The following is a 21,289-nucleotide window of genomic DNA, read 5'->3' on the forward strand; positions in this document are numbered from 1 at the left end:
TTGAGGGTGTGTGTGCTATTGTGGGTGTGTACTATGCATTCATCTCTGCGTGTTTGAGGGTGTGTGTGCTATTGTGGGTGTGCACTATGCATTCATCTCTGCGTGTTTGGGGTGTGTGTGCTATTGTTGGTGTGTACTATGCATTCATCGCTGCGTGTTTGAGGGTGTGTGTGCTATTGTGGGTGTGCACTATGCATTCATCTCTGCGTGTTTGAGGGTGTGCGTGCTATTGTGGGTGTGTACTATGCATTCATCTCTGCGTGTTTGAGGGTGTGTACTATGCATTCATCTCTGCGTGTTTGAGGGTGTGCGTGCTATTGTGGGTGTGTACTATGCATTCATCTCTGCGTGTTTGAGGGTGTGTACTATGCATTCATCTCTGCGTGTTTGAGGGTGTGCGTGCTATTGTGGGTGTGTACTATGCATTCATCTCTGCGTGTTTGAGGGTGTGCATGCTATTGTGGGTGTGTACTATGCATTCATCTCTGCGTGTTTGAGGGTGTGCGTGCTATTGTGGGTGTGTACTATGCATTCATCTCTGCGTGTTTGAGGGTGTGCGAGCTATTGTGGGTGTGTACTATGCATTCATCTCTGCGTGTTTTTCTCTCTCAGATTTTCTGTTAATAATGGCTCTCCATTTACCTTCATTTTAAGCTCCTTCCTTAAAACAACAAATTGCATTTAAAGGGCAGCTTGTTGGGTTGTGGCTCTCAAAATCCGTTCAACAGAGAGTTCTTATTTAACAGAAACTGTACCTAACAGCAACTTGCTGTTTTTGAAAGCTTGATAACACAAGTCCCAAGAGATTGACATGCTAAAATGCTTTTAATCAAAGAAAGTTTGCATTCTCCGCCGAGCAAGTGCAGCCACCTTGAAAAAATGTCTTTCATTTAATTCCTCCATTATCCCAATGCTGGGAAATTCATGTCTCTTCCTCTTAGTGGAAAGCTAGCAGCAACTGAGTCGTGCTACCCAGGTGTCTGCGTGTTTAGGTGTAATCAGCCACCTGCACTTATGGCGGAATGACTGAGGTCTTTTACGTGCCACTGTGGTGACACGAAGGTGGATCATGGATAATTATATTTCAAACACATTCATTACTTAGACTCAATGTATACTGGTCCATAAACAGGCACATACTTTCTCTCTCATACAGCAAAGAAATATTAAAGTAGAATGTTTAATCGCATAATGTATACATATCACAAAACGCAAGCAAAGAATCAAACAAAATGAAGTGAACTAAATCAAATTAAAAGTAAAATTGATGTGCAATTTAAATGGGTACCGGTACCTTAAAATATCAAGTGTTTCACCAGAACAAAAATCTGAAAACACCAGCGAAGTGAAATGGACAACTGGTCACGTCTGCCACTAGTACCAGGTTAACACTTTGAAAATGCAATGTTATCTTTATCATTGACCTTGAATTTGATTGAAAAAGGCGGTGGCTATAGAGCCGCTACAACTTTTCTCAACTAACAAAACTGACGTTATCAAAGAAGAATGCATCATAAAAAGTTTCATGACCATATGTCCAGTAGAATTGATGTACAAGCACACATAGTGACATACACACATCCGTAGTCCCTTTGAATCCCCTCTCTCGAGCAAAACACTTTATACTGACTAAATATGAAAACAACAGTCATTCAAACAAATAACTAATGAGCCGAGGTCACACAACTATCCCCCTTACGCATGAAATCTACTTCACAGCTGTCTGTGCCCTTGTCTTGAACATAAATACACATGTACAAAAAAACAAACTTTTTCGCACACGCACAGAAGTTCTTTGCTCTTACTGCAAAAAACTCCGAAGTCTGTGACAAGTAGCATGCAAACACTGCATTATCTTTTGGGTCTCTTTTAAACATTCGTGCAAAGAATGTTGATAAGAGTTAAGACCGAATGCAACAGTAAGTCTGCTCATGGGTGTCTTCAGAGTATGCATGCAAGTATCACCAATAAATGTACCCAGTTTTTGTGAGTTATTGGGGAAATAATTATGAACAATTTTCAAGAAGAATGATAATTAAACCCTTAATTAAAAACATTTAAATGAATCAAGCTTATCGCAATATCACTAAACAGTCTGCAAAGTAAACAACAAGGTTAGAAAGAGATCCATTACATTGATATCTTCCTCTGTGTGTGTGTGTGTGTGTGTGTGAGAGAGACTTAGAGAGAGAGTGAAAGACTGTGTGTGTGTGTGTGTGTGTGAGAGACTTAGAGAGAGTGAAAGACTGTGTGTGTGTGTGTGTGAGAGAGACTTAGACTTAGAGAGAGTGAAAGACTGTGTGTGTGTGAGAGAGACTTAGAGAGACTTAGAGAGAGTGAAAGACTGTGTGTGTCAACACACAGGTGTGAATCAACATGCCCCTGAGCACGAAATACTTGCAGGCGTGTAGAAAATTTCACACGCGTGCGAAATCTGCATTGTAAACCTCAACTCGTGAATCATTGAATGTGATTTTTTATCTGGAGCACGAGAGGATAATCATTTAATGTAACGCATATTATATATGCAAAAATAAAAACATAACCAAATGATGTACAAATGATGTACACAAAGAAGAATTAACTGTATTTGGGGAGCAGATGGTATAGGACTACTATTTACATAAATTACATTTAGAACCAACAGCCTGCATAAGAAATTCTCCACACTCTCATTCCCAAGTATGATCCATCAGTCAAATTGTTGTGCAAAATAATTTGCAAGCATCTTAGGCACACATCTGTACTGTAATACGGAAAGCATATCTACTTGGATATAAACAGAACATTATATTCAAATTAGCGCACTCTCGTCTTTAATATTTTCTGAATAATCATCAGTTCAAAATAAACCTTACTTCCGTAGAGGAAGTAAATGCATACTTCTTGCCTTGATATTATACATTTCTCAGGACCACATTCTTGACAGACTTACCTTCAATTTATTTTTTATTTTTTTAACATTTTCTTCCACTCACGACATTTCATTTACAACTTACTTGTGATCATATTCACAGTTTCTTGTCAGGGCAGCATCATTATCATCATCACCATCATTAGTCCCTTGACTGAGCATATGGGGGATACTTGGGGGAAGGAGAGGCAGAAGTCTTTCTCCAGGCAGTTCTGTTGCCGGTCGTCGACAGGTCAGGGAAGCTCATCTGTGTCAAGTTAAGTCTTTGACGTTGTTGGACCAGCTCTTCCGTTCTCTCCTGTGTCTGCGTACTCCTTCGACGGTGCCTTGCAGTATAGTTTTGGAGAGGGTGTCATGCCTCGTGACGTGGCCAAACCACCCTGACTTCGGTCGCCCGACGATTGCCAGGAGAGGTTCTAGGGCGGGCCCACGATGCTCTTGACCAAGCTCTGTTGGTCTTGTACTCTCTGTATGATTTTGGAGCACTTTCTTCAGGCTGGATTCTTCTTTCATCGTCGGCCAGCAAAGCCCATGTCTTGCAGCCGAGACAACTAGACATCTGAAGAGCTGGAATTTTGTTTGGAAGCTGATCTTGCTCTTCCACGTCCTGGCAAGTCTGTCCATTACTGCTGTGGCTGTGGCTGTGGCCATCCGCATGCAGAGTTTTCATGTGCTGGTGCCGTCTTTTCACAGGGTGGCCTCAACATACTTCAAGTTGGACACTTTTTTTCAGTGGCTCTATATTCATGTTTTTTCATGAAAGGGCTTTTACGTGTATGGCCGTGTTTTACCTGCCATTAAGGCAGTCATGCTGATTTTAGGGGTAATGCATGCTGGGTATTTTCATGTTGGTATTACCCAAGAAACTTTGACATGGGTTAAAGGATCTTTTTCATGTGTATTTTGTCTGATGTGAAAACAGGAAGGGGGAAAAGGCACTAGCAGGTCTGCACATAAGAGATTGGAAACATCTCCACCCTTAACCCACCAGTTGCAGCCAGGATTCAAACCCCCGACTTTCACGCTTGAAGGCCAATGTCTCAACCATGAGGCTATCGTGCCCATTTGGAAAAGCAGCTGTGTCTTTCTTCCAGTCTTAGGTGCTGGCGGAGGCGAGAGGAATGTTGCGCGGGTCAAACTGCTTCATGTGGTCCTCCATGCCGTCCGTTTCCACGACGACACGGATGAACATGGTGTCATCCTTCAAGTAGCCGTGCCCGGCCTGGTTGAGCTTGTTCAGCTGCATGAAGAGCGGGCAGCCCGTGGCAATGTTCATCTCCGACGTGGGCCGTTGGAACGACGAGCTGTTGGGCTCTGAGCGGAAGGCGTCCACCACGTGTTTCTTGAAGCTCTGGTCGATGAGCATGAAGTAGACTTTCTGCTTGAACGGCCAGGGCAGGAGGGCGTCGCTGGGGGAGCGCATGAGGGTGAAGAAGAGGGAGAGGTGGGTGCCCTTGCCCATGCCGTCTCCGTTGGGGTAGAGGCGCACGCACATCTTGTAGCCCATGGGGCCCGTGTAGAACGGCCGCGAGTGGATGTTGGACACGTTGCCGGCGATGGCATCTTGCCGCACCTGGTGAACAGATACGGGTGTGAGTTAGACAGGTTATTCTGTAGTTTTTCTGCTTCTCACAGTCAAACAATAATAATAATACGAGAATTTATATCGCGCACATATCTCACCACAAGGCGACTCAAGGTGCACAGTACGAAATATGAGAGAGCCCTGAAATGCAGCCGCTCGGAAGCAGAAGGGACAGCACTCTATATTTTGGGGGAAGCATGCTGGGTATTTTCGTGTTTCTATAACCCACCAAACTCTGACATGGATTACAGGATCTTTTCAGTGCGCACTTGGTCTTGTGCTTGCGTGTACACACGAAGGGGGTTAAGTCACTAGTAGGTCTGCACATAAGTTGACCTGGGAGATCGGAAAAATCTCCACTTTTAACCCACCAGGCAACAGCGACCAGGATTCGAACACACGACCTTCCGATTAGGAGGCCAACGTCTTACAGGAGAACCATTTCTTTTAATTGGTTGACCACAATGGAAATGGTCTGCCATTTTCTTGATAAAAATAAAAACGTACTCAATAGAAAATGGCAACATGAACAAATTATAATGGACTAGATTTGAATTTCGTCTTTATCAGCATTCTTCTTCATTCTTCTGATGAACACGAAAGTGGAAACTAGTCTATGTCTATTTGTTCTTGGTGCTATTTTCTAGTGAGTAAATTTGAATTATCTTGTTCTTACAGCTGTTCCTGGCCTGCATTTAGTTGGGGAAGGGGCAAGTTAAAAAATAGCCATGGCAGAGGGAATCATTTGGCTACCAACAGCTGCAGCCAGCACACTTTCAAGCTTGCTTGCTTGTTATTCCCAAATGCTTCCATGCTTTATCAAGAGATGGGGCTTATCAGTGGCTGGCCAGGAGATGGGGCTTATCAGTGGCTGGCCAGGAGATGGGGCTTATCAGTGGCTGGCCAAGAGATGGGGCTTATCAGTGGCTGGCCAAGAGATGGGGCTTATCAGTGGCTGGCCAAGAGATGGGGCTTATCAGTGGCTGGCCAAGAGATGGGGCTTATCAGTGGCTGGCCAAGAGATGGGGCTTATCAGTGGCTGGCCAGGAGATGGGGCTTATCAGTGGCTGGCCAAGAGATGGGGCTTATCAGTGGCTGGCCAAGAGATGGGGCTTATCAGTGGCTGGCCAGGAGATGGGGCTTATCAGTGGCTGGCCAGGAGATGGGGCTTATCAGTGGCTGGCCAGGAGATGGGGCTTATCAGTGGCTGGCCAAGAGATGGGGCTTATCAGTGGCTGGCCAAGAGATGGGGCTTATCAGTGGCTGGCCAAGAGATGGGGCTTATCAGTGGCTGGCCAAGAGATGGGGCTTATCAGTGGCTGGCCAGGAGATGGGCCTTATCAGTGGCTGGCCAAGAGATGGGGCTTATCAGTGGCTGGCCAAGAGATGGGGCTTATCAGTGGCTGGCCAGGAGATGGGGCTTATCAGTGGCTGGCCAGGAGATGGGGCTTATCAGTGGCTGGCCAGGAGATGGGGCTTATCAGTGGCTGGCCAAGAGATGGGGCTTATCAGTGGCTGGCCAAGAGATGGGGCTTATCAGTGGCTGGCCAGGAGATGGGGCTTATCAGTGGCTGGCCAGGAGATGGGGCTTATCAGTGGCTGGCCAGGAGATGGGGCTTATCAGTGGCTGGCCAAGAGATGGGGCTTATCAGTGGCTGGCCAGGAGATGGGGCTTATCAGTGGCTGGCCAGGAGATGGGGCTTATCAGTGGCTGGCCAGGAGATGGGGCTTATCAGTGGCTGGCCAGGAGATGGGGCTTATCAGTGGCTGGCCAAGAGATGGGGCTTATCAGTGGCTGGCCAGGAGATGGGGCTTATCAGTGGCTGGCCAAGAGATGGGGCTTATCAGTGGCTGGCCAGGAGATGGGCCTTATCAGTGGCTGGCCAGGAGATGGGGCTTATCAGTGGCTGGCCAGGAGATGGGGCTTATCAGTGGCTGGCCAGGAGATGGGGCTTATCAGTGGCTGGCCAAGAGATGGGGCTTATCAGTGGCTGGCCAGGAGATGGGGCTTATCAGTGGCTGGCCAGGAGATGGGGCTTATCAGTGGCTGGCCAGGAGATGGGGCTTATCAGTGGCTGGCCAGGAGATGGGGCTTATCAGTGGCTGGCCAAGAGATGGGGCTTATCAGTGGCTGGCCAGGAGATGGGGCTTATCAGTGGCTGGCCAAGAGATGGGGCTTATCAGTGGCTGGCCAGGAGATGGGCCTTATCAGTGGCTGGCCAAGAGATGGGGCTTATCAGTGGCTGGCCAAGAGATGGGGCTTATCAGTGGCTGGCCAGGAGATGGGGCTTATCAGTGGCTGGCCAGGAGATGGGGCTTATCAGTGGCTGGCCAAGAGATGGGGCTTATCAGTGGCTGGCCAAGAGATGGGGCTTATCAGTGGCTGGCCAGGAGATGGGGCTTATCAGTGGCTGGCCAAGAGATGGGGCTTATCAGTGGCTGGCCAGGAGATGGGGCTTATCAGTGGCTGGCCAGGAGATGGGGCTTATCAGTGGCTGGCCAGGAGATGGGGCTTATCAGTGGCTGGCCAAGAGATGGGGCTTATCAGTGGCTGGCCAAGAGATGGGGCTTATCAGTGGCTGGCCAAGAGATGGGCCTTATCAGTGGCTGGCCAGGAGATGGGCCTTATCAGTGGCTGGCCAAGAGATGGGACTTATCAGTGGCTGGCCAAGAGATGGGGCTTATCAGTGGCTGGCCAAGAGATGGGGCTTATCAGTGGCTGGCCAGGAGATGGGGCTTATCAGTGGCTGGCCAAGAGATGGGGCTTATCAGTGGCTGGCACCAAGCGAGCCTGCAGCTGCTGTGTTATCTCTGCTGTGGGGGACGGCTGGGCGCTAAGAATAGCTCAGCCTGCCTGCAGCTAAAGAGGCAGAAATAAGGCCCTGGAAACAGGTGTCTTTTCTAGGTTTTGTTAAAAAAAATAGATAAATTGTAAAATTCGTTCTCACCTGGCTGAAGTTGGGAATCCGCCACACCAGCGTACCGTCCGCCTTGTCCTGACTCAGGTTGGACAAGCGTGCCTCCAGTTCTCGCATCTTGGCCTCGCGCTGCGACACTGTCGTCGATATCGTCTGAATTGTCTGTTCGTACTGTTCGATCTTCTGGCGAAAATCTCGCGCCATCACGGTCTCCTGTTGCAGCTTGCCTTCTAGAGCCTCAATGGCGCCGATACAGCGGTTCATCTCCCCGTGAAGAACACTGAGAATAGGTTCCAGGGAGTTGACCTTGAACTCCATGTTGTTGATCCTCTCTGTGGCACTGCCGCCTCCCTGTGAAAGTTGAATGGTTTAATTGACGGGCGCTGTGGCGTGGTGGTAAGACGTCGGCCTCTTAATCGGAAGGTCGAGGGTTCGAATCCCGGTCGCTGCCGCCTGGTGGGTTAAGTGTGGAGATTTTTCCGATCTCCCAGGTCAACTTATGTGCAGACCTGCTAGTGGCTTATCCCCCTTCGTGTGTACACGCAAGCACAAGACCAAGTGCGCACGGAAAAGATCCTGTAATCCATGTCAGAGTTCGGTGGGTTATAGAAACACGAAAATACCCAGCATGCTTCCTCCGAAAGCGGCGTATGGCTGCCTTAATGGCGGGGTAAAAACGGCCATACACGTAAAATTCCACTCGTGCAAAAACACGAGTGTACGTGGGAGTTTCAGTCCACGAACGCAGAAGAAGAAGAAGAAGAATGGTTTAATTACAATTGATGATTTGTCTGTGCAAAAAGTAATTGCTGTAATTGCGTTGCCTTCTTCTTGTGAAATTGTAATTGTTTTATTACAACTGATGATCTGTTGTTTGTGCAAAAGTAGAGCTGTTCCAAGGCAGCTGAGTTCTCCATATTCATAAATCCTTCTACAGAACTTGATCAAACTGCTGCTCAACAACAGAACTATAAACTTGGGGGGATTTCTTGTGGTACTGTACCAAACCATTCTTTGTCGCTTCACTCATGTCTTTTCATATTCAATTTTATTGATCTAACTATTATTATTATTTTTTGTAAGAAATATCAAGGCTTTTTTCCAAACCAGTTTTGTCGTAATATGCACAGGCATCAACAAAGATCAATGACTGAGCCTCGAAGACGTCCATTTTTACCTAGACATCTGCTGGTTTTCTTGGCAGCACAGATTCAGCCTATAACTGACCGACAAACACCCCAGCTTCTCTCCCCCCCCCCCCCCCACCCCCCCCCCCCCCCCCACAACATGGTGGGTAAACAATCACAACTCACAGAAGCAGTAGCAGACGCCTCTGCTCCTCCGCTGGGCTGGTTGGATCCTCCAGCGGCGCCCCCTGTGGCTGCACCCCCCTGGCGAACGAAGCTCTGCACCTGTTGCTCGAGCTGATCCAGCTTGCCCTTGAGAATGTCGATGGCCTCCGGGTGGCGGGCCAGGCTCATGGCGGACGCTCCGCCCGTAGAGCTGGGGTCCACAATGGCCGCGAGGGAATCATCGATGTCGGAGATTCGGCTTAGAACCCAGGCCAGGTGCTTGGGCTGGTCCTTCTGAACGTGCTGCTGAAACCGGCCCAGTGGTTGCTGGAAAAGAGAGGCGTAGTTTTTTATTACAAGGTTCTTGAAAACTGGGCTACACAAAGGCTATTTGGAGGACCACAGATAAGACAGAAATTACCAAAGAAAATGCTAAGGATTACCTCTTTTGCCCACATATTTAAAAGAATCTAGTGAGTCAGGTAAAAAACAAACAAGTCGCGTAAGGCAAAATTACTACATTTAGTCAAGCTGTTGAACTCACAGAATGAAACTGAACGCACTGCATTTTTTCACAATGACCGTTGTCCGCCGCTCGTGCAAAACGCAGTGAAACTGACGAGCCTGTTTAGCGCGGTAGTGGTTTCGCTGTGCTGCATAGCACGCTTGCGCCTTTCTGTACCTCTCTTCGTTTTAACTTTCTGAGCGTGTTTTTTAATCCAAACATATCATATCTATATGTTTTTTGAATCAGGAACCGACAAGGAATAAGATGACATTGTTTTTAAACCGATTTCAAAAATTTAATTTTGATAATAATTTTTATATTTTTAATTTTCAGAGCTTGTTTTTAATCCAAATATAACATATTTATATGTTTTTGGATCAGATAATGATGAAGAATAAAATTAACGTAAAATCGTTTTATATAAAAAAAATGAGGGTGTGACAGTGCCGCCTCAACATTTACAAAAAGCCGGATATGACGTCATCAAAGACATTTATTGAGAAAAAAAATATAAAAAATGTCCGGGGAACTCTCATGTCAAATTTCATAAAGATCGGTCCAGTAGTTTAGTCTGAATCGCTCTACACACACACACACACACACACACACACACACACACACACACACACACACACACATCACACCCACGTCTAAGATTCTCCCTCTATGTTAAAACATCTAGTCAAAACCTGACATAATGTAAAAAGAAACAAAACTGAAATCAGGCCATGGCGAAAGCCAAGTGGATCTGTCTGCCAGATATTGCTCATCAGGAGTAACTAACTAACTGAGGGCTCCACAAAATATCTATAATGCAAACAGGCAGTCAATTTCATCTCAACATCAACCACCAAAAGTCAACGTTAAATGCATCACACTCAATTCATTCACTCAATTTGAGATTTTCTGCTTGCACAAAAAGTTTGCCATGGAAACCGGAGCAGAAATGTGTCACTTACCGGAGGGTTACACCCTTCAATAGGACAGGCAACCTGTCTGTTGGGACAATCACGGCTCTTGTGTTTCTTCATCTGCAAAATACCAATGATGTCAGTGTTAGTGTTACTGAGGCTAAAAAATGCATAATGGTGTGGGCATACAACATCTCGAAGATTTAGAAGTCAATAGTGTTTCATGTCTATCTAAAGTCCATAACCATTTAATCAAATACAACATTGGAAGATTAGAAGTCAATCAAACCAATGTTTCATAACGTGAATTCTCATATATATATAGATTGCAATCAAAGGACACTAACTTCTCTCTACTTTTTGTCTTTTCTTTTATGGTTGAAAAAAACACCCCAAAAAACAACAACCAAGGTTAACATTTTTGGAACGTTTAATTCAGGACACAACAACCTGTTCCCAAGAACCTCGACCTAACAGCCTTTAAAGTGGAGAAACAAGACACGACAGATACAAACAAAGAAATATTGCTGTAACTGATCTTACAATGTGCGCAACATGGTCGTAGCAATGACAACACAATGATGTGGAAAGAAACAAATGATGTCAGCATTAGCATAGTTGAATAATAAAATCACAAATCAAAATGAAGAAGCCCCTACCTCGTCGCGAGGGACATTTTTGTTGCAGTCTTTGCAAGCTTCTGGAAGTTTGGTGCAATCCCTCTGATGTTGCTGCAACAACAACAAACAAATCCATTGAAGCAAAAGTCATAATACCATGTGGTAAACGCTGAAAACTTTCATGAACACTATGATAATGGTTCAAATGTTTAACAAGTAGAAATTCAGTCAAAGCAGAAGGCAAGTTAACCGTCTGAATGGTGATACATTGTAGTAATACAGATTGAAAATTCAAGAGACATTGTTGTAGGAAACTTTAACACACACACAAACAAGCCCACAAACATGCACACACACAGAAGAAATAGAAGAAGACAAAAGAAAACAGAAAATATGCTCAATGAATCTTTAGCGTTTTTCATTTCTTTCTTGCAGAATTCTTCTTCTTCTCATCAACTTCTTCAGTCTTGCAGAAGACAAAATTGACAATGTGTTGGGAACATAAGCACTTCACACTAACACACACACAAATTTGACTACAGCAAAACTCAGAAAGATAAGAAAGAAAGATGCTCACCAATTCTTCAGCTTTGGCCATCTCTTTCTTGCAGAAGTTGCACTTAACCATGCGCTGGGCACATTCATGTTTCTTGTGATGATCCATCTTCTGTTTGGACACAGGATCCCCGCACTTGTCACAGAACATGGGCTGATGCTTGCACTCTGTTTCGTGTTTCTGCACACGCATAAGACTGGTGTGAAGTGTTGCCACAAAATTGGTGATCACTCAAGACATTTCAAAGTGTGCATCCCAGAGAGAGAGAGAGAGAGAGAGAGAGAGAGAGAGAGAGAGAGAGAGAGAGAGAGAGAGAGAGAGAGAGAGAGAGAGAGAGAGAGAGAGAGAGAGAGAGAGAGAGAGATGATGATAATTAGTTTTAACGTCCTCTTAGAACCAATTGGCCTATCTTGGGACAGGTAGAGTTGATATGCTTTATGGGGGGACAGGACACTGGACAGACATGCAAACAGAGAACACATATGATCGTGTTATAGATCTGGAAGTCTGTTGTTGCGATATTTCAAAATGGGGATGGAAGTAAAGATTTTGTTGGGGTTGTTGCCATAGTGTACGCGAAATATAGTTGAAGTGGAACGGTTTTGTAGGCTTATTTGCTTTTTATTTATGTAAAATATTTTTTAGACTTTTGGATAATGCCAAAATAATGTAAGAACTGGCTGAATAAGTAAATAAATACGTAACTAGAAACATAAAAATAATTATTAGCCAAATAAGAATATTAAATATAACTTGCTAAAATAATATATCAGAATGGGGAACTTAAGTTCAGGTAGGAGGGCGGTGTATGTGATTTAGCCTTGTTTGAATAGAGCTATGTAGAAAGAGAGAGAGAGAGAGAGAGAGAGAGAGAGAGAGAGAGAGAGAGAGAGAGAGAGAGAGAGAGAGAAAGAGAGAGGTAAGAGAGAGAGAGAGAGAGAGAGAGAGAGAGAGAGAGCTGATAAACCCCAAAAAATGTACCAATACTATAGCAGTACACAACTTTTCTTCAAATGTAGAACAAGTGAAACTATCTTACAACATAATCTTTGAACAGTCCTGCCCAGACACACATCTCATTGGGGCACTTGGCTTTTAGTTTCAGCATCTCACGCCTGATCCCTCTGTCTGGCAACATCTGTTGAAGAGGGTAAAAGAATAAAACAATTAACTTGTCACAACAATCTGAAAAAGGCCTTTACCCCCATCAGGGTTGTACACAATCCACACCACCCAGACTGTGTAGTTTAATTGCTTGTTTATCCCAGCAGGTATCCCACGAATGCCATATACTGACTCGAACTTGAGAAATGTTCTTCCTGATAATACACGACGAAGAACCATTTTTTGTTGCCAAACTGTGGCCACAGTAGGGGACAGAAGTTCACCAAACTTTGGGAACATACTAACTCAAATACCGTGGGTGTCCTAGGCGTGTTCGATTTTTGACCAAACACCACTCAAGGTCACTTTAGCCGGGTCAACACTCTGTAGTTTCCAAGTCTATGTATTTATCTATGAAATCAAGAGGCTTTGACATCAATGCATCATCCCTTCTCTGCGGTCTTTCTCTTGCACGCATGTTTACATTTAGTGTGCACATGCGTCAACTCTGTGTGTGTGTGTATTGTGTGTGTGTGTGAGAGAGAGAGAGAGAGATAGAGAGAGAGAGAGAGAGAGAGAGAGAACTTGTGTGTGCATGTTTGTAAGAGAGAGAGAGAGAGAGAGAGAGAGAGAGAGAGAGAGAGAGAGAGAGAGAGAGAGAGAGAGAGAGAGAGAGAGAGAGAGAGTGTGTTTGAGTCTGTTTGTTTGTAAAGGTGTGTGTGCGTCTGTGTGCGTATGAGATTTGTGATTGTGTGAGTGAGTGAGTGAGTGAGTGAGTGAGTGAGTGGGAGTGTATGTGTGTGTTTGTAAGGAGGAGTGTGTCTATCTGTCTATGTGAGTATGAGTGTGTGTTTTGTGTGGATACGATTTATGCGAGTGAGTGGCCCAGTGGGTCATTGTGTTTGTGTGTGTGTGTGTGTGTGTGTGTGTGTGTGTGTGTGTGTGTGTGATATATCATATCTATATATTTTGGGAATCAGGAACCCACAAGGAATAAGATGATATTGTTTTTAAATCAAGTCGGGAAATTTAATTTTAATCATAATTTATGTATTTAATTTTCAGAGCTGGTTTTTTAATCCAAATATGACATTTATATGTTTTTGGAATCAGAAAATGATGAAGAATAAGATGACATTATGTTTTGATCGTTTTATAAAAAAAAATTTAACTACAAATTTCAGATTTTTAATGATCAAAATCACTAATTAATTTTTAAGCCTTCAAGCTGAAAGGCAATACCATAGTCCGGCCTTTGTCAATGATTGCTTGACCAAAATGTCAATCCATCTGACTGAAAAATGAGGGCGTGACAGTGCGGCCTCAACTTTTACCAAAAGCTGGATATAATAATAATAATAATAAACTAAAACGGATATGACGTCATCAAAGACATTTGGGCCAAAGTCAAAAGGTGCCTCTTGTCATGTGACATTTTTAAAAGGCTAATAAATTGAAGATTTTTTTAATATTTTAACTAAAGCTCTCAATAACATTGTACTTAAGTGTTTGCAGATGATATTGCCAAAGTTTCAGAACACAAAGTTGATAGAAAGTATTTTTTTTATGAATTTCTTATCCTAATTTCCCCCTATTTTTTTGCCGTTTCTAAAGCCTCGTTTTTGGGTGTCATTAGAAATGCAAAATTAAACAGTGTAACTGTAACCTTGTTTTTCCTTAAATAAAGAATAGATGGGCCGGTTCAGTAAAGTTCATTCTTTTATTTGAATTGGTCTTCAATATGAAAAAAACAATCAACATTGAGAATTTGAAGGTTAAAAAACTACAGTCTCCTGTGACATGTTCTGTCACACTAAATTCCTCTTTCTTTGCTTTTTTGCATAAAGAAAATGAAAAGAAAGAGCCATCGTTTTGGGGTCAACAAAACGTTATCAATGTAGGCTACATATTAAAAGTTCAAAAAATAGCATGGTACCAAAATTAAAACGAGTTTTGACACGTTGCAAAAAATCTGTCACAAACGTCACGAGAGACAGCACGCGATTTTCGGCACCTTACTTTCGATCTCGATTAACGGCAGCTGCTTTTACGACATCCGCAAAGTGGTCTGAGCGACATACGAGTTTCTGGCACATTCGAACGCATGGCGTCCTTGCGACCGGCTAAGTTTTCTGAATCCGTCACACGCTTTTTTTTACACGTCACAGGGAACAACGCGGGGTCCAAAAATAACGAGAGACATGAAAGAACATCCTTCTAAGAAAAACTGAGTGCTTATTCTTCTTTGTAATGTTATGTTAACGAAGTTTTACGGAACAGAAGCACACAACTAACTTTCGATTTTGACTCAGAATGTTATTATTTCATTCAAACGACACAAACTTAGTTGTTGTGACAGAAACGCTATGAGAGTCATAGTGACGGAACTGTCACAAGAGACGTAGAAAACACACTGTTTCTATGTTTTAAAGAAAATAAATACATAAGTCAAGATACTTTATTGAAATATGAATAAATGTTTCTGTTGATGGTTTTTTTCATTCTACAATGATTTATTACAGGATTAATTATGTTAATAAAAATGTTTCTCGTAACATGTGACGGAAAACTAATCTCTTCCGTCACACTCACACTGACTTGTCACAAGAAACTGGAAAAGTGTTGTTTTTCATGCAAAAATTTACTTCAGGATTTTCTTGTCTCTTTACACAAGTTAAATAAATGTTAGAAAACAAATGCTACATGGTTTGTCTGAAAAGTCTTTGTTGTTTTTTCTAGGAATATTTGCAGAAAATCCAAAAATCTGTTTCTAGTGACGTGACATTTTCATGATGGCCATGCTTAAAAAATATTATATTTGAACATTTCTTTTGACCATAATTCAAAAGAGTGTGTTGGATTTTGTACAAAAAGATATATTTCCATCTTGAAATTGGCATTTAAGGTAACAAAAAACAGCACTGAAGATGTTGTATGTTTAGAGAAACAGATTTCAGAGCAGGACACAAAACACAAATTTATTCAGTTGGTTGAAAAACTGCAGGGTTAGTTTTAAAAAACATTAATAATAGTGTCAAAAATGCAAAAAAAACAAGTATAAAACATAAAATGAAAATATAGTGTTCCATTTGGCACCTTTTGACTTTGGCCCATTTATCAACAAAAAAGAAAAAAACGTCCGGGGTTATTATTATAATATTATACTCAGGAACTCTCATGTCAAATTTCACGAAGATCGGTTCAGTAGTTTTTTCTTAATCGATGTATACACACACACACATACATACATCACGACCCTCGTCTCGATTCCTCGTCTATGTTAAAACATTTGGTCAAAACTTGACTAACTGTAAAAAGAACAACCAACACACACACACACAAAAAATAACGGCAATTTCCCAAATCTGTGGGTTGTGCATGAACCATGAAGCAAAGTGGCAGTTAATACATGTACTTTTATTTGTTTTAGACTTTGGGGATGCAGAGGGGACGACGACTGTCAAAGTAACAGTACAGAAGCTGCATCCAATACGCAATACACTAATACTGAGCAATTTACCTGTTTTGGGTCTAGCCTGCTTTCTTCGTCAGAACAGCCCTCATCTTTACAAATCTTGCAGCACACAGACTTTCCTGCCTTGACAGATCTGGACATAAACACACAAAAGATACATGTAGATCTGAATACAAAGACAACCACAAAGAAATGTGTTCTCCTGTGTCCTTTGGCCAAACTTTACCTCATGTACTTTGCTACTTTAAAAGTAACTGAGTAAGGAGTCTTTTATGACCAAATTTTGTCAGATTTGTTGGGTCTAAAACAAAAGGGAGGGTTCCACTGTACACAGAATCATGTTGTGTTCTTGGATTTCTTTCTTCTGCAGCAGCTTTTCTAAGCTTTTTTCTCTCAAGGTCACTGTAAGATAAACCCTTTGCATCCCCCCTCCCCCAAATCTTTTTTTAAGCCTGCGTAGTTGGCAGCATGACATGATCCTTGAGGGTGAATATATTTTTTTATGCTTGTTCGTCACAAGGTGACCAGCATAAAGACCCAAGCTTGAACACACTTGCTGTACACCAACAACATTTTAATCTAACTGCTCTTCTGTGTCCACTCTCGGTATAACTTTTGCTATCAAATGCAGACATAAGGTGAGGGAATCAAAAACATAAAAAATAAATAAATTCGGCCTCGTCTGGTTGACAATGCCAGACATCTGTTACGATTAATTCTAATTGTAACCCCAAGAGGGCACAAATACACAAAACTTACTCTTCTATGGGCTCTTTGCAGCATTCACAAAAGCGATGTCCACATTCTGCTTGCAGTGGCTCCCTCAATATTTTTCCACAGTAGCCGCAAGAGAACCTGTCCCTGTCTTCCTTCTTCTCAAAGACCTCTGGCTGGTAGCCCGCCAGGAATCGCTGAGGACCGACTGGCACAGAGTCTGTCGCCAAGGACTGTGGAGCAGAAGCCCCTCCTGATGCCATATTTGGGGATTGGTTTCTCACTGAAAACATTCAAAATAGAATTATCTACTGTCCATATCTGAAATATTCCATGATTGTTGACACTGCTTACCTGAACAAATAATAATACAGAAAAAGATTCACTCATTCACATTTTACTGCAGAATTTTTGTGTCAACAATATTTTTAATTTGCAGAAAGTGGTCACTTGGTGGATCAAATCAGTGCAATACAGATCTACCACCATCAAACTCGATCTTGAAGCAGCAGTCGCTGAAAAAGACGGTGGTCGCTCTTCGTCTGCACCTCATATTAATCATTGTCATCTCCTGATTGGCCACTGCTGCCACTGATGGCCTTCAATCTGTTTCATATTCCTGTGCTACACTGGGAAAAGAGATAAATGGACAGCGCCAATAATTGTTCAACTATCTGGTTGTTACTGCAAGTAAATGACCCCTTTACAATCATGCGATAAGCGTTAATTTTATGATACTTTCAAAAATAAAAGCAAAGTTATGTCTGTGTCTCCATTCAGGAAAGCAACGATAAAGAGTGTGTGCATACATGTATCTTTAGGGGATGATGACACAATTCGGTTTTTCCACAGAAAAGCTACGGAAAACCTTTTTTCCCGTGGAAAAAAATAGTGTTTGTAACCAAATGTCACAGCATTATTTTTTTCCAAAGCAAATCAGTTTTTTTTGGCAGAATAATGGTTTGAACTTTTCTTGCGGCATGTTTTGCTTTCACCTTTTCTTCGAAATAATATGTAACAGGGGGGACACACGTGCTTAAATCTCGCAATGAGAAAGTAAACAATCCGACTCCGAGGAACAAATATTTTAACTTTTTCCGCAGAAAAACAATAATTCTGTTTTACCCCATCATTCTTCATTTAATAATGTCATTATCCACTAAGGATATGTGTAAGTGTGTGTGTTAGTGGGTGTGTTTGTGAGTGTGAATGCGTGGGTTTGATACCTTGATAACAAAAGCAACCCAAACCCATTCTGTTGAAAACGCACCCCTTCGATTTCAATTTTGACCTTTGTAGTTCAGTTGTCTCCCCTGACAAAAAATCTTGGCCTCTAACCCCCGTCACTCAAAGGGTCACATTTTTCCATTCACCACTAACTTCATGTTTCGAAATCAATAGACAAAACCTGAAAAAGACAGACAGAAAAAGCGGAAGCCTTGCTAATTTACCGTAACTTCGTAAGTAGGTCTACTCGTAAGGGCATATCGGTATTACCCAACGTACGTGACACTGACAGTACCATGTAGCCGGAAACAAAGGCAAATCAATAACGTGGAACCGAAACACTACGTACCTGCTGAGATTCTTTGATATAACCGTGCAGGATAGACTACTTGTCAGTAAATGGTCATTTGTATAGCCAATGCGACAGCTCATAGACACGACTACCGGATCTGTGCACTTCTTTTGAACTCCTACGCATGCGTAGCGTGCCCCTCGAGGATCTAAAGTAAAACAAAAGTAGTCTATAATGCTTTTTTAACAGCTAAAAATATGTTATGTAATTCTTTTTTCCTTATAATAGTCCATTTGCAAACTCACTCTAAAAGCAAATAAAAATTGTAACAACAGGTCAAAAGTTTCCATCTTTTGTGTGCCATCGGTTAATAGATTGGGTTTTTCCATAACATAAAAATAGCTACAGCGGATCGCCAAAACAAATCCAGTTTCAGTTTGCTTAGGGCTTTTCCTTCTGACCAATGAAACTGCAGTGAGTCGAAACCAGTTTACAGCCGCCTTCGTGACCATGCGCATTTGCTTATTTCTTTTTAAAACCTTTCGGCAATAGATTGTAAACCATAAATACCACATAGATACATTGAAACAACAACAAAAAACAAAAAAAGGGGGGGGGGGGGGCTAGCATATACATAGACTGACCTATATTAGAATATAGGTCCCTGGCATTATAACAGTATTAACATATAGTCAGCGTAGTACGCTTAGTGATTTACTGAAGTATTGTAGTAAAACTAAAGGTAACAGACTCAGCAGCGGTAGTAGTACACATTTAGTCAGCAGTAATTTTGCGTAGTAGCCTATGATAAATATATATGACTTTATTAACTGACCGTGGCCGCGGCAGCCAGTCACAGTGGCATCCGCATCCTCAGTACTGAAATAGTAATGTGGCTTGTAGTTTAATTGTCATCGTAAAACACAATCTCGGGCGGGCGACGGCAAAAGAACAACTTGATCCGTGGCTGAAACAGCCGGGCGAAGATTATATTATATTCCCTTCATTTTCACAGCTCGAATTGAGACATTTTGCAAGACTAGTCAATCCAACCCAGGCAAGATGCCGTTCTCGTTCTCTACACAACCCCAACACAGTTCTGTCGATACTAACCGTTGCAGCCAGCTACAGAGTAGCCCAGCCAAACTGGATAGTGGATAGCCATGCCGTCGAGGACATGCGCGCTGTGCAGCCGCGCGAGTAAAAGGACAGGTGGAGGGGGGAGGGGGCGGGGTAGAGAGAGAGAGAGAGAGAGAGAGAGAGAGAAAGAGAGAAAGAGAGAGAGAGTCAGGCTGAGCGTGTGTGTGTGTGTGAGAGAGCCAGAGCTAGTGTGTATATATATATGTGTGTGTGTGTGTGTGTGTGTGTGTCAGTGTCAGTACCGTAAAGTACCTTGTAAGCGCCCACCCCCCCCTGTGCACCAATTCCGACCCAAAGTAGGGGGTGGGCGCTTACTAGGTACTACACCCTATGCACGAGCAGTTTTCAGTAAGAAATGTGATCTTTGATCACTTCGTAATCATATCTTCTTTCTTTTTATATTTAGTCAAGTTTTGACTAAATATTTTAACATCGAGGGGGAATCGAAACGAGGGTCGTGGTGTATGTGTGTGTGTATGTGTGTGTGTATGTGTGTGTGTGTGTGTGTGTGTGTGTGTGTGTGTGCGTGCGTGTAGAGCGATTCAGACCAAACTACTGGACCGATCTTTATGAAATTTGACATGAGAGTTCCTGGGATTGATATCCCCATACGTTTTTTTCATTTTTTTGATAAATGTCTTTGATGACGTCATATCCGGCTTTTCGTGAAAGTTGAGGCGGCACTGTCACGCCCTCATTTTTCAACCAAATTGGTTGAAATTTTGGTCAAGTAATCTTCGACGAAGCCCGGACTTCGGTATTGCATTTCAGCTTGGTGGCTTAAAAATTAATTAATGACTTTGGTCATTAAAAATCTGAAAATTGTAAAAAAAATATTTCTTTTATAAAACGATCCAAATTTACGTTTATCTTATTCTCCATCATTTGCTGATTCCAAAAACATATAAATATGTTATATTCGGATTAAAAACAAGCTCTGAAAATTAAATATATAAAAATTATTATCAAAATTAAATTGTCGAAATCAATTTAAAAACACTTTCATCTTATTCCTTGTCGGTTCCTGATTCCAAAAACATATAGATATGATATGTTTGGATTAAAAACACGCTCAGAAAGTTAAAACGAAGAGAGGTACAGAAAAGCGTGCTATCCTTCTTAGCGCAACTACTACCCCGCTCTTCTTGTCAATTTCACTGCCTTTGCCATGAGCGGTGGACTGACGATGCTACGAGTATACGGTCTTGGTGAAAAATGGCATTGCGTTCAGTTTCATTCTGTGAGTTCGACAGCTACTTGACTAAATATTGTATTTTCGCCTTACGCGACTTGTTTCATCTTCCATTGTTATATTTAGTCAAGTTTTGACTAAATATTTTAACATCGAGGGGGAATCGAAACGAGGGTCGTGGTGTATGTGCGTGTGTGCGTGTGTGTGTGTGTCTGTGTGTGTGTCTGTGTGTGTGTGTGTGTGTGTAGAGCGATTCAGACTAAACTACTGGACCGATCTTTATGAAATTTGACATGAGAGTTCCTGGGTATGAAATCTCGGAACGTTTTTTTCATTTTTTTGATAAATGTCTTTGATGACGTCATATCCGGCTTTTCGTGAAAGTTGAGGCGGCACTGTCACGCCCTCATTTTTCAACCAAATTGGTTGAAATTTTGGTCAAGTAATCTTCGACGAAGCCCGGGGTTCGGTATTGCATTTCAGCTTGGTGGCTTAAAAATTAATTAATGACTTTGGTCATTAAAAATCTGAAAATTGTAAAAAAAAATAAAAATTTATAAAACGATCCAAATTTACGTTTATCTTATTCTCCATCATTTGCTGATTCCAAAAACATATAAATATGTTATATTCGGATTAAAAACAAGCTCTGAAAATTAAATATATAAAAATTATTATCAAAATTTTTTTTTCGAAATCGTTTTAAAAACACTTTCATCTTATTCCTTGTCGGTTCCTGATTCCAAAAACATATAGATATGATATGTTTGGATTAAAAACACGCTCAGAAAGTTAAAACGAAGAGAGGTACAGAAAAGCGTGCTATGCAGCATAGCGTAAC

General features: G+C 42.3%; 1 protein-coding gene across 4 annotated transcripts in view; it reads right to left on the reverse strand.

Annotated features, from left to right (window-relative positions):
* Positions 1-1,166: 1,166 nt before the first annotated feature.
* Positions 1,167-21,289, reverse strand: part of LOC138949236 (TNF receptor-associated factor 2-like) — a 47,681-nt gene continuing 27,558 nt past the window's right edge. For 2 of the 4 annotated variants that reach the window (XM_070321013.1, XM_070321010.1), the window contains exons 2-10: positions 16,643-16,880; positions 15,929-16,016; positions 12,344-12,442; positions 11,326-11,484; positions 10,788-10,859; positions 10,177-10,248; positions 8,731-9,036; positions 7,448-7,768; positions 1,167-4,487 (exon numbers count right to left, since the gene is read on the reverse strand). In XM_070321013.1, the coding sequence (XP_070177114.1) occupies positions 4,011-4,487; positions 7,448-7,768; positions 8,731-9,036; positions 10,177-10,248; positions 10,788-10,859; positions 11,326-11,484; positions 12,344-12,442; positions 15,929-16,016; positions 16,643-16,860 (1,812 nt within the window). In that variant the 5' untranslated portion in view covers positions 16,861-16,880 and the 3' untranslated portion in view covers positions 1,167-4,010. Of the gene's footprint in view, positions 4,488-7,447; positions 7,769-8,730; positions 9,037-10,176; positions 10,249-10,787; positions 10,860-11,325; positions 11,485-12,343; positions 12,443-15,928; positions 16,017-16,642; positions 16,881-18,173; positions 18,314-18,951; positions 19,222-21,289 lie in introns of those variants that run through there. The other 2 variants (XM_070321012.1, XM_070321011.1) reach the window with 2 other exon arrangements.

Source organism: Littorina saxatilis, linkage group LG15, assembly GCF_037325665.1.
Source record: "Littorina saxatilis isolate snail1 linkage group LG15, US_GU_Lsax_2.0, whole genome shotgun sequence".
Classification (NCBI taxonomy): Eukaryota; Metazoa; Mollusca; class Gastropoda; order Littorinimorpha; family Littorinidae; genus Littorina; species Littorina saxatilis.